This window comes from Lepisma saccharinum, chromosome 25 (assembly GCF_977018435.1).
Source record: "Lepisma saccharinum chromosome 25, izLepSacc3.1, whole genome shotgun sequence".
Taxonomy (NCBI): Eukaryota; Metazoa; Arthropoda; class Insecta; order Zygentoma; family Lepismatidae; genus Lepisma; species Lepisma saccharinum.
The window spans coordinates 9,282,618-9,295,359 of record NC_139253.1 but is presented as its reverse complement, the minus strand read 5'-3'; the positions used below and the strand labels follow the sequence as shown (position 1 = coordinate 9,295,359).

Here is a 12,742-nt window from a genome sequence, read left to right as displayed (position 1 = left end):
AACATTTAAAACAATTATAACAAACTACACAACCAATTGTTAGAACTGTAATTTCAATAGAGAGAGAAACAATGCAAGTTTTTTTTTATGCAAGCAGTGCACGGTGTGGTGTTGGCGCGTTTTGATGATAGGAGGCCATTGTAGCAATATGTCGTTCAGTAAATGGGAGCAGGCATTTTGTGATTTCAGTTTGCTAGCGATTTAATCCCTTGTGACTTTTCTTGTAGGGGTTTGTGAAGGATACTGTTTGTGTGACCCCACTAATATACAGGATCTCAGGGACCGAATCACCGGTGCCCATGGCTCTTATTAACACGGATATTCTAACTAACTCGTATCTGGAATGAGATGGAATATCGCATAAACATTTGCCCCATCACTAGAGGTGATCACATGTATATTTTCTGATATTAGAAACAAACTTGGAGAGTGTATTTTTATTGTGAATATAAAAGGTTTGTTTTTTGTTCAGTAGTTCATGTCTTATGAATTTTTCAAATGTTTCACGGACTTATGAATAACCCTGTATAAACATATCTGTAGAAACAGGGAGTTACAGAGTTAGCTGGTACGTGATTTCCTGGAACTACACTAAAACAACATGTTCATGTATATTTGTTATAAATCATGTTAGCACAGAGTTATGCTTTAATCCAATTAATAGTTTCACATAATATCTTATGCCTCACCTTTTCACATGCCTTGCTTCTATTTTCATACCTTCTTTCAGCATTTTGATTTGTACTGCTTGCCTATGCACTGAAAGTAGAAAGATGTATCTCCAATAAGCAAATAAAAAGTTCTTACATTAGAGCTGCACATACATATTTTCCACCTTCAAGGTCACCCCTTTCTCCTTGATTGTTGAGACAGCAATAAGATGTTACATTTTTTGACAATGCGTCCATCTGCCTCTCTCCCCCTCCCCAGACACATATACTTGTGCACTCTCAACTTCCTTCTAATGGAATACGTATTTTTACTGAAAAAAGCTTCACATTAAAAATTACTAAGTGAAATACAAACCCGACCCTATTTTATTACATAAGAAAATAAATGATTTCCCATTAAAAGGAAGATTGTAGTTTTTTAGCAAACTCTTTACAAGCACTTTTTTCAATAGCCAACAAGCCAACAATTCCACAGACAAGAAACAAGGAAATGTTTTCACAAACAATTTTAAACCCCTCCCTCTGGTTATCTAGAAAGGAGCCTGTAAAAGAAGTGAAGCCCTGTTCTCAATGTTTCATGCATGTTTATTTGGAGGGGGACATCAGTTACATTCTTAGATTGTGTTCAAAAACTTAAAGAAATCAGCACTTAACAAATATCAGTTTGACTACCAAATTTCATCACATTGGACAGTTGAGAAAATGTAAAAAGATGGAAATGGGAGTTGTGGCAAACATTCTATTATTATTTAACGTGTCCTTTTCTTGGGACCTGGGTGACTGAACATATAAAGGGGAAAGACATAAAATGCGGAAATGTTAGAATGTGGTTTCTATGTATGTACAACAACCACAATTTTACATTTTCACACATTATACATACAATCTTGATGGTCCCAACATAGCAAAATGTTTTAAAATTTTCCTCGATTTTACATTTTCTCTCATTTTAAGTCCTTTCAGTTTGGCCCTCTGAAAAACATAATATCGAGAATCCACTGTATATTCTTACTAAGAATAATTGTAGATCCACCCCTATTCCCACCATCATCATCCTTGGATATTTCCGGTCTCTGGCTGGGTCGGCATAGATGTGGAGCCTCTCAATTTTTTTCTGGTCTTCCACCACTCCTCTTTTTCCATGATGTTCCAATCTTGTCCTCTTCTCCTAACATTCTCCACTGTATGCTCTTTCCACTGACATCTTCGTCTCCCGTGGCCTTATTCCCACTCCTTGTGCATGGTAAGCTCTTACTGGTAGTCTTTCTGCATCCACCCTCTTCATGTGTCCGAACAATCTCATCTGTGCCTGATCTATTCTCTCCTGAAGCCTCACCACATCCACCGTCTGTCGGATCTCCTCATTCCTTATTCTATCCCTTCTAGTCTCCCCAATATACTCCTTAAAAACTTCATCTCCACTGCCTGCATCTTTCTTTTGTCTCTCTCGGTCATTGTCCAAGTCTCTGCTCCATACATAATTATTGGCACATAGTATGTGCTGTATATTACCTTCTTGCATTTCATAGGTACATCCCTGTTCCATATTAATCTTCAATAGAATCCACCACCCATTTGTCCTGTTTACCTCCTCATCTATTCTTTCACTTCTCTGGATTATGCTTCCTAGATACTTGAAACTCTCCACTACCGTCAACTCTTTTGTGTCCACCTTTATTCTTGGTACATATCGGGCTCTGTTTCTTGTTGTTATTAGCACCTCACTCTTTTCTGCACTGAATTTCAATCCTGCTCTTCTAATTTCCTCATTCCAACTATCAAGCTGTCTCTGTACTTCTTCATCCCCGATGCCCCATATTACTAAGTCATCAGTGCACAACAGAGCCATCATCACTTCCTCTCCTAGCTTCTTCCCCACCTCTTCGTTAATTGCATCCATTGTAATTATGAAGAGCAGTGAGGAAAGAACACTTTTCTGTTTTAGTCAATTACTTATACTGAACCACTCCGTTTTTCCCACTGGCGGCTTCACAGAGCTCTGGTTGGCCTTGTATGTGCTCTGCACTCTACGCACTCTCTCTTCCTTGACTCCTTTCTCTCTTAGAGCCTTCCAAATATTTGTTCTGTGCATGCTTTCGCATGCCCTTTCTGTACCTAAAAATGCCATAATCAAATCATTTCCATTCTCATAGTGCCTCTCCTGTAATTGGCTTACGGTGAATATCGGATCTCTGTTACTTCCCCTATTCCTTTCTCTAATATTTTCTCATACACCTTTGCTAAGTGGCACATTAGTGTGTTAATTCTCTGTAGTTTTTACATTCCTTCCTGTCCCCCTTCTTGAATATGGGAACTATTAGTCCCTTTGTCCAACCTCTTGGCACTTCTCTCTCTTGCCACACTGTTTTCATCACTCTGTACAGCCACTGCACACCAATCACTCCTGCTCTTAGCATCATTTCCACTGACATTTCATTTACTCCAGGTGCTCTACCTCTCTTCGGTACTTCTTCCACTTTTTTCCATGCGAGATTCATTTTTGCTTCACTTCTTCATGTTCATTTCAATTATTCACATTCAGCTATTTCTCGAAATAATTTCTCCACATCTCCTTATTTCTTCATTCTCTTCTAAAATGTTTCCCCTTTCATCCCTTAGCTTGCAGCTGTCTCCTCTTTCTCTCCTCCATTCTCTCACTAATCCATACAATACTTTCTTGTTCCCATGTATATCTTCTTCTAGCACTTTGGCCCATTCTTCCATCCACTTTCCTCTTTCCCCCTTTACTACTGTCCTTGCCTCTTTCTTCTTTTCCATGTACTCTTTTCATGCATTTTGTGATTTAACTTTAAACCAATTTCTAAATGCATCATTTTTGTTTTTTGCTGCCCCTCTAGTTCTTCCATTTTACCATGGTGTTTCTTTCTTCTTTCTTTTCTTGCTTGTCCTTCCACATACCTTTTCAGCTGCCTCTAGAAATTCTGTTTCTACTCCATTTCCCAAAGACATTAAAAATTAACAGTAAATGACATTTGACAATTCTCTTTCCCTTGGACTTCCAGAAATACTATCTCCCCCTTAGCTCTTTGAAACCCAAAATTAAATAAATTTGAATCACTATTGCATCAGAAGGGTGAGGCATGAAGGGGACCCCTGCAAACACAGACTCATAATTACAACAATAACAACAAACAATGACTTCATGATTGAACACAAATGCCCATTATTCAAACATAGTATCATGGCTTACCAGTGCATTATAGCATCAAGTTATTTATTAATAAATTACAGAAATGCCACTAACCTGAATCAGTGAATTGCTGAATGTCGTACGTTAAATCAACATTTAGATTTTCTGTTTTTGCAAACACTAATCCAATGAACCACATTGTACAGTATTTATCCCTGAAAGAAAAGTTAGGACATTGAGAGACTGGAGTGCTCCCAGCAATACAGTGATAACATTTGCATTAATTTATCCAAGAAAGTTAATTACTACGAAGAAATAATTACAACTTTTAAGAGTGAACACCGGCCTCGAAGAAGATAATCAATCTCCACTAATTTACAAATAGTAATAGACCATTATGTAATTCCTCAGGTGTGAACTACCTGTTATAAACTTTTGTAAATTAATAATGATAAAACCATACCTAAGCTTCAAATTAATAATAAAATTGGCAATGATATATAGTGTAGAGTAAGAGATATAACTTTTTTCCACTCCAGGCACAACAGCAGATGCCAGTATGGGGGTTTGCAACAAAACCAAGCATATTCGTGAACTGTCATTGCCAAAGTTTGCTGCATGATCTCTGCATATTGACTCCCTCCACTACCCTGATGGCATACCACAGCTTTCTTGCTTGCTTCTGTGATAAAACAGACCATATGAGTACAACGGCAACAGTGTCCATGTGACTTTGCACTTAGTGGTAAGAAGTCAACATAGACTTGTCTAAGGCAGTGTAATCAATACTCTACCAGTAACAGCCAGTACAAGCATACCAATTTTATGTTTATTAATAAATTTACTAATAAACTTACTGTATATTTCTTTAAACAGACTGTAATTTAGTGCAGAATTATGCTTTTATTTTTTCATTAAATTGATATTAAGTTATAATTCAAGTGCTATGGCTTTGTAAAGAAAATGTCTCTAAGCATTTAAAAAAAGAGAGCAGGCTCTTCATGGAATATTTGTAACTTAACCTTTTCGGTTCCAAGCGTCTCGGTCGAGATACCTAAATGTAACCCTCGCGGTCCCAAGCATCTCGATCGAGATGCTGTGTCAAGGTCATAGTTTTTACGTTATAACTTTTCTATTTTTGGCTAGAATTTCGATTTTTTTTTTATATATATATTGTTCCTAACACATGTATTTAAAAGAAATGTTTCTTGCACTTTCTTTTTCTTCATGAAAATGGAGGGAAAATGCGGGAAAAGGGACTTCTCTTTTGTGTCTGTTTTCAAGGCCAAATTTTTGCCGACAAAGGAAGACCGGCTTTGTTGTTCTAAAGCAATGCTTTTCACTTCCGCAAAGGAAGCTTGTTTATCAGTATCCGATGTCAAAATGAAAGTTTTCTATGCAGGCGCAAGCAGGGGGAGGGGGAAGACTGGTTGTTGAATCTGCGTTGAGAGAATGGAATTTCGAGGCACGCTGAAGGAAACCTTTGTTTTTGAGCACAAGTGTTCCACAAGTTGCAACACAGGTTACCCTGCAATGTCTAAAAATAGAATTTCAAGCAGCTGCAAGAATTGGCACTCATTTTTCACTGCGTTCTAGCTTTTCGTTTATGAAAGTTCTGTGGAGGTGTGTGTCGTTTTGTGCCCAAGTGCGAGGATATTTTTTGAGTGAAGTGACAGACTTCCAAAGACTTTTTTGTCATCTATGTGTTTTTCTTGTGGTGTGAAAAGTGTGCTAGTGTCGTTTGTGCCTGCTGTGTCGACCATGGCTGCCCCCGGTCATCTCCGTTCTGATGAAATCCGAGATGAGTTGGAGGATATGGATACAGACTCCGAGTGGGATGAAGAAGAGCTTGACATTCCCTCTGATATATCATCAGAACCTGATTCTGATGATATGTCACAAAGACCTTCCCCTCCTCCTGCTCCATCCGACTGGCAAACCCCTTCCTGAACTGGTAGAACTGCTCCCAACCCTCAACCTTTCCTAGGACAGACTGGACTGAAGGTTCGACACATTGACGATGCATCCTCATCCTCTTGGACTTTTTTTCCTTGACTTTCTCCGAAGAAATCTTCCAGCATCTGGTGACTGACACCAACAGGTACTACCACCAACATATCACAAAGCACCCAATGACAAAGCCCGAACGTGACGTGACCATTGACGAAATGAAGACTTTCGTTGGTTTGACAATACTGATGGGACATGACCGCAGATTACGTTGGCGAGACTACTGGTCCAGAAAACCCCACCTTCACACACAGTTTTACGGACAACAGATTTCACGTAACCACTTTTATCACTTGCTCAGATTCCTACACTTTGAGGACAACATGAAGAGGCACTAGAGGCACTAGAACCCCAGCTCCCCAAGGCGCAGCACAACTTGGTCCATCATCAAGCTCGTCTCCATCCACCAACACACACTACATGTTAGTAGCTTCCGTCACTTCCCCACCATGACACGGGAACAACGGAGATGTGTGCTGTGTGGGCCACAAACTTCACAGCGAAGTAGATGTAGCTGCGTTACCTGCAAGGTGCCCCTGTGTCTGAGCCACATTTTATGGAGTACCACCAGAAGTAAGGCATCATGGTTCCAGATCAAGCCTGGGAGCTGGAGCAGCAAAGATAAATACAAAGAAACCTTCTTATTTGTACTCTTCTTCCTATATTTTTTTAAAATTATTTTTGGGGGGTTTCCTCCCTTCCCCCTCCATATATATGCCGAATTTGAATAAATTTTGAATTTTGATATTCTTTTTTTTCGGGGGAGGGGGGAACCCCATTTTTGTAAAATAAAATATTTTTCAGGGGATTTCCCCCCTTTCCCCCTCCATATGTACACTGAATGTGCATAAATTATATATCGTCTGAATCTGTGATTCATTCTGCGTACAACGGTATAACGTTCATATCTCTAGGGCATTTAGTTTCTGAGCTATAGTAATTTCAATGAAACTCTGCATTTTGCTCAATTCCGAAGCTTGAGACAGTGGCATACAAGCCTTTCGTTTCAGGGGTACAACTCGCGTTACATTGGTCATATGACAATGATGCAAATATTTTTCTGTTTCTTACATGCCAACGATAATTTCTATGTGCATTTTGAACTTTTCGTATCCTTTTTTCGGGGGGGGGGGGGAGGAAACCCCATTTTTTTTAAAAAAAAAGTATTTTTCAGGATATTTCCCCCCTTTCCCCTCCATATGTACGCCGAATGTGCATAAATTATGTATCATCTGAATCTTTGATTCATTCTGCATACAACAGTATATCGTTCATATCTCCAGGGCAAATAGTCTCTGAGCTAAAGTCATTTCAAGCTACCACTGCATTTTGAAGCTTGAATCAGTGGCATGCCGACCATTCCTTTTGGGTGTACAACTCACGTTACAATGGTCATATGATAATAATGCCAATATTTCTGTGTTCCTTACATGTCAGCTATCATTTCCATGTGCATGTCAACACTGTCAAGTACTTTTTCCTAGGGGGGGAGGGGGACCCCATTTCTTTTCCCCGAAATTTTGGAATTTTGAGAGTTAGCCCCTTCCCCCCTACCACATATACGCCGAGTTTGCATAAATTTCATATAGTCTGAATCTCTGGTTCATTCCGCGTACAACGATATATCACTCATCTCATCTCTCTAGGGCAATTAGCCTCCGATCTACACTCGTTTAATTCAAACTCTGCATTTTGCTCAAAATCGGCTGGGGACCAAGGGGGTTACATGTGAAAATGGCCTTGGGACTCAAAAGGTTAATGTTGGATTGGTAGAATATAAATACTGATAAATTTTATATAAGTATTGGAAAAAAAATTCATACTCATCCATACCTAATACAAATGAGATTTTTTCTCATAGTATTGGAATTATTGTATAAGAGGTGTACTTACGGTTCTGGTTCGAGCTGTGAAAAGCCTTCCGGGTTGACGTGTGCAAGCGTAATATGCTGATTCCTCTCCAGGTTCCCTATCAAATGCCTAATTTTAGACTCTACCAACCCACACCACTCCAGGTGATCTTCGGCAGATGCAGAACTCGCCAATAATACTATGAAATGCCTGGAAAGAGAGGAGACCGCAAGTTAACAACAAATGGAGTTTCAATGAACACAAGCAAGACAGTTTTGGTAACATGTTAGGCGATACAACAGAAGGAATGAGAAAAAATGCCACTTCTTTCTAAACACACAATCAAATCATCACATACTTTCTTGCTGGACAATGCTCATTTCTAGGTTGGGTGATTTTTTTTTAAGTATATTTCTGCTGTACCCACTTTCCTTGCTTGTTTCTAAATTCAATATTGCTGGCACGAAGCTGGTTATATGTTGGATTTTTAAAGTTTTACTTACATGTGTGTACTTGGCACACATCGTCACGCAAAAATTCTCATTGCATGAAGCCTTCTTGTAGAATTTCAATATTCACTTTACAAACTAATCTGTACTATCTGTATCGGTCGATATGAGGAACTTGGTGTGTCAGTGAAGATCAATTGGATAACCACCCTGTAATTTACAGCAAAATTCTGCTCTTTAGTTATTGAATTGATTTTGAGCACTTCAGCACATACACTATATTTGCCCATCATGCAATACAGGGATATGCCCCTTAACTAAAACAAAATAGAGCACAGAGCTCTAACAACAAAATAAAATATATGTTAAAAACTCCTTTATTGAATTTCTAAAACTAATTCATTCAATGAGTGCTTAACATGAGCTACTCTCTCATATATATATATAACAGTTGGGCTGAAAAGTTCATAGGCTGACTCATAGATGGCGTTACTAGAATTAAATCCATGTGATTTTTACTTAGTACTAACCTTCAAAAGATACGTGTATAAATTTCACAGCTGCCGGATAATTAGTTCGTGAGATATAGCATTGTGAGTGAAGCAGATTTTGTTATTGTGAAAAAATGGATAAAAAAGAATTTCGTGTGTTAATAAAGCATTGTTTTTTGGCGAAAAAAAATACTGTTGAAGCCAAGGCTTGGTTTGATAAACATTATTCGGACTCTGCACCAGGAAAATCAACCGTTGAGAAGTGGTTTGCTAAATTTAAACGAGGCGAAATGAGCATCGAAGACGATGCACGCAGTGGACGCCCCAAAGAGGCTGTTACCGACGAAAACATCAAAAAAGTCCACAAAATAATTTTAAATGATCGTAAAGTGAAGTTGATCGAGATAGCTGAGACTTTAAAAATATCAAAGGAACGTGTTGGACATATTGTGCATGAATATTTGAACATGCGAAAGCTGTGTGCAAAATGGGTGCCGCGCGTGCTCACAATCGATCAATGCACCGTGTCACAAATCAATGAAAACGATGGCAAAATTATATGAATTAGACTACGAATTGCTTCCCCATCCACCATATTCTCCAGATCTGGCCCCCAGTGACTTTTTCCTGTTTGCAGACCTTAAAAGAATGCTCGCTGGAAAGGAATTTAGCACTGATGAAGAGGTAATCGCCGAAACTGAGGCCTATTTTGAGGCTAAAGAGAAATCGTACTATAAAAATGGAAAAATTGTATGACCACTATAATCGTTGTATCGCCCTCAAAGTCAACTATATTGAATAATAAAATCGAATTTTGTCAAAAAAATATTTTTTACTATGTTAGCCTACGAACTTTTCAGCCCAACTGTTATATGGCTGCAAAAGAGCATACAGGACAGACATAGGACATCATAAAACAACGGAGGACTATACTGGCCGCAAGTCCAACTGCCAGAGACTCGCTGGCCTGAAACATTAAAATTAACGGGTTGTACTTGGAGGTTGACTCTTGGGCACCTTACCAGAAAATTGCCCCTTACATCCTGCTATTTACTTATTATTTTTGTGAATATACTTTACATGCAGGGTTTGTACTTCTATTCTTGTCCTTTTTGCAACTTTTGCCTAATTTTAACAATTCCATGCCAGTTGTGAATGTCAAAACCATACTAAAACACAAAGAAGTTAAATCAATAAAGCATCTCCCCCTCTCTCCCCACCAAACATACATGAATGTTTAACCACCCAGTATAATATTAGCAGCAGGCTGGGTGCTGCATGCACATTTACTGTCCGGAACTTCTGGTGGGTACCAACAAGTGAACCTTAATAAACCCATGGCTTCCTGGTTTTTAGTTTTAGTTTCTTTGTACTCTATGCACAGAAAGGCTAAGCGGGGCTGCACTTTCACTTTAAAGTAGGATCTCAACATCTATGTGCCTCCACTGGGGTATGCGACAATATTATCACTATGCAACCTAAGAGGTCAAATGTGTTACTACTAGTGTTATACACTAACTCCATGTTTCAATAACCCCTGGAGGCGAAGACTTGCCATTGTCTTCTAGAGTGGAGTGGCTCTACTCTTCCTTTCCAGTTCCAAAAGGGTTCATGGTTTGTTGGCGTACACCTGTGATTTCACAAACCCCAATAAGAAGAAATCACAGGGTGTAAGATAACACTCCACCTGCCAAAACCCACACCACACAGTCGTTCTCAGCGAATGGATGGATTTCACCTCCTGGGTTATTTGAGGATATTCAGGAAGGAAGCCACAACAAACGAGTCAAAACAATTGAGGGTACATTAATCGGCATGACAGCAGATGCCAGCATTGGTAAGAACATGTCTGCCAACCTTGAAACAAAACAATAGCACTCTGATTCAAATTCGTCCTATACGGAACACCCTTTACATCTACAAACACAAGTCACACAAATGTTATGGTACCTATATATATTCTAACCTGCGAAAAATTGTTAATTGTGTAAGAATTTCAAACTCAAATCTACCTAGTCATCATCAAGAAATCTTATCTTGCAAAAAACTTCCGTCTGTCAGATTGCTCTACAAAGGACAATAACAAAGTAAACAGATCGAGAGAATTCCATTTTATTTTTCACACAACATTATTTTCCTTCCTCGATAAAAATAAAAACTCAACTGTGAAAATATCGTCTCAGGGCATTTATCAATATGTATAAATTCAATAGGATTTGGATTAATAAAAGTTGCAATTCTTCACGTCTACGGAGAAAAATTCAAGCAGAATTCATGCATAATTCCCGGAGCCAATAATTCACGCAGAATTCCCGGTGAGTAGCCACCCTGCAAACTGATCTGTTGCCTTCATTTTCAAATTTCAAATGTCTGGGTTTTTCTTGAAAGGTTTGTTTGTCACATCAAATGCCATTCTACTAGCACTCTGTTAAGTGTTTAGTGGTTGTTTTCTGTATTGGAAGACCACAAAAGAACTGATATATCGCCATTGCATTTGGCATTTGATGTCAAACAAACCTGGCAAGAAAAACTCATCAAGCGCAAACATGCTGGGCATTCTGAGCGTACATTAGGGCAAATGTTGAGAGATTCCCCATGTGACATGTTGCACGAGACAAAATAATAAAGAGTATAGGGTGGACCAAAATTAGCAGCTGACTCAGTTGGCAAAGATCTAGATTGAACATTGCACAGGCCCTTTCAGTTACTCATAATGAACCAAAATTTATTAAAACCACCAGGGTCATTCCACGTCACATCAACCAGGGCCTCCAGGTCATGGTTTTTTAATTTGGATGAAATTTGGCATGAAGGTTCAATCATGTCTGGAAGGCTTGTATTCCAAATATGAGGTTCCTCTGAGAAATAGTTCTAGAGTATAGCCTGTGGAAGAAGGTGTGATGCAAATCTGAGAAATGAGCCTTAGAGCTAACTTCAGGACTCGATAACTTTGGAACTATTGAACACAGCCTAGTGATATTTACACACCAAACGAACCTCTTACCAAGGAACACGTGTATTGCATTAAAATTGCTCAGCTTGTTTACATATCAAATAAAATACCCCAAAATATGCCTTAAAAAGCCTTACGTGTCAAAATATGCATATTTTGTGTGTCTAATGTTACAAGTGTAATCCAACCAGGAAGATGGCATTAATTTTTCTAGTAACCTTGATGTGAGTTCAGTATGCACACATTATGTTGTCTACATATACACTGCCTTCCAAAAGTTAAGCACGCAATGCAAATTTTCGAAAGCGTATTTGAATTTGTGTGGCTGCAAATCGCTGCGGATGTAGATATCAGTTCTTATGTGTAGCTTCCTTTTTGTAAGTAGAGTGAATCATCTATCTTTACCTAGGTGCTTAATCTGTGCTCTTGAAATAGCATAAAAGCGAGGATTTCTTGCAAGAATCATCAAACTTTCGTTGAAGACGCCAGCATTCTGAAGGGTTTGAGGTGCATTAAAAGCTGATACAAAGTGTTTAAAACTTTTGTAGGATTATTTTTGATAATATTTGTGTTTCTATGGCTGAAAGAAGACGAATGACAGATAGTGAGCGCTGGCATGCTGTCAGACGCATTGAAGCAGGACAGTCAATCAAAGATGTTGCTATTTTCTTTGGCGTTGATCATTCAGTAATTTCTCGATTATGGAAACAATTCGAAAAAAGTCAAACAGTTGTCTGGAGACCTGTGCCCGGTCTTCCAAGGGTTACCGCCCCCTCTGATGATCGGTATATTGCTATAGTAGCCAAGCGGAATCAACGAGCGACCTCCACAACTGTTACATCCATGGTTGCAGCGGCACTTGGTAAGACGACAATATCTGCTGGTACTGTGCAGCGAAGGCTCCACATGAAGGGATTGTACGCCCGAGTACCACGTGTTTGTGATGCACTAACCGTCCAAGCCAGAGGGGCAAGATTAAAGTGGTGTTGTCAACATGTCAATTGGATTGTCTCAGATTAATGCAATGTCCTGTTCACAGACGAGCCAGATTTGCCCTGGAATCAGATGATAAGCATGTAAGGGTCTGGAGAGAACGAGACAAAACGGAATCAGGACAAGAACATCATCAAATATCACACGTTCAGAGGTGGCAGCATCATGGTGTG

The 12,742-nt window shown here is 39.1% G+C and overlaps 1 protein-coding gene across 4 annotated transcripts in view; it reads right to left on the bottom strand.

Annotated features, from left to right (window-relative positions):
- Positions 1-12,742, bottom strand: part of hrg (poly(A) polymerase hiiragi) — a 63,534-nt gene that overhangs the window by 13,078 nt on the left and 37,714 nt on the right. For all 4 annotated transcript variants that reach the window (XM_083112099.1, XM_083112098.1, XM_083112096.1 and 1 more), the window contains exons 9-11: positions 7,726-7,893; positions 3,937-4,037; positions 690-759 (exon numbers count right to left, since the gene is read on the bottom strand). In XM_083112099.1, coding sequence (XP_082968225.1) covers positions 690-759; positions 3,937-4,037; positions 7,726-7,893 — 339 coding nt within the window. The remainder of the gene's footprint in view (positions 1-689; positions 760-3,936; positions 4,038-7,725; positions 7,894-12,742) is intronic.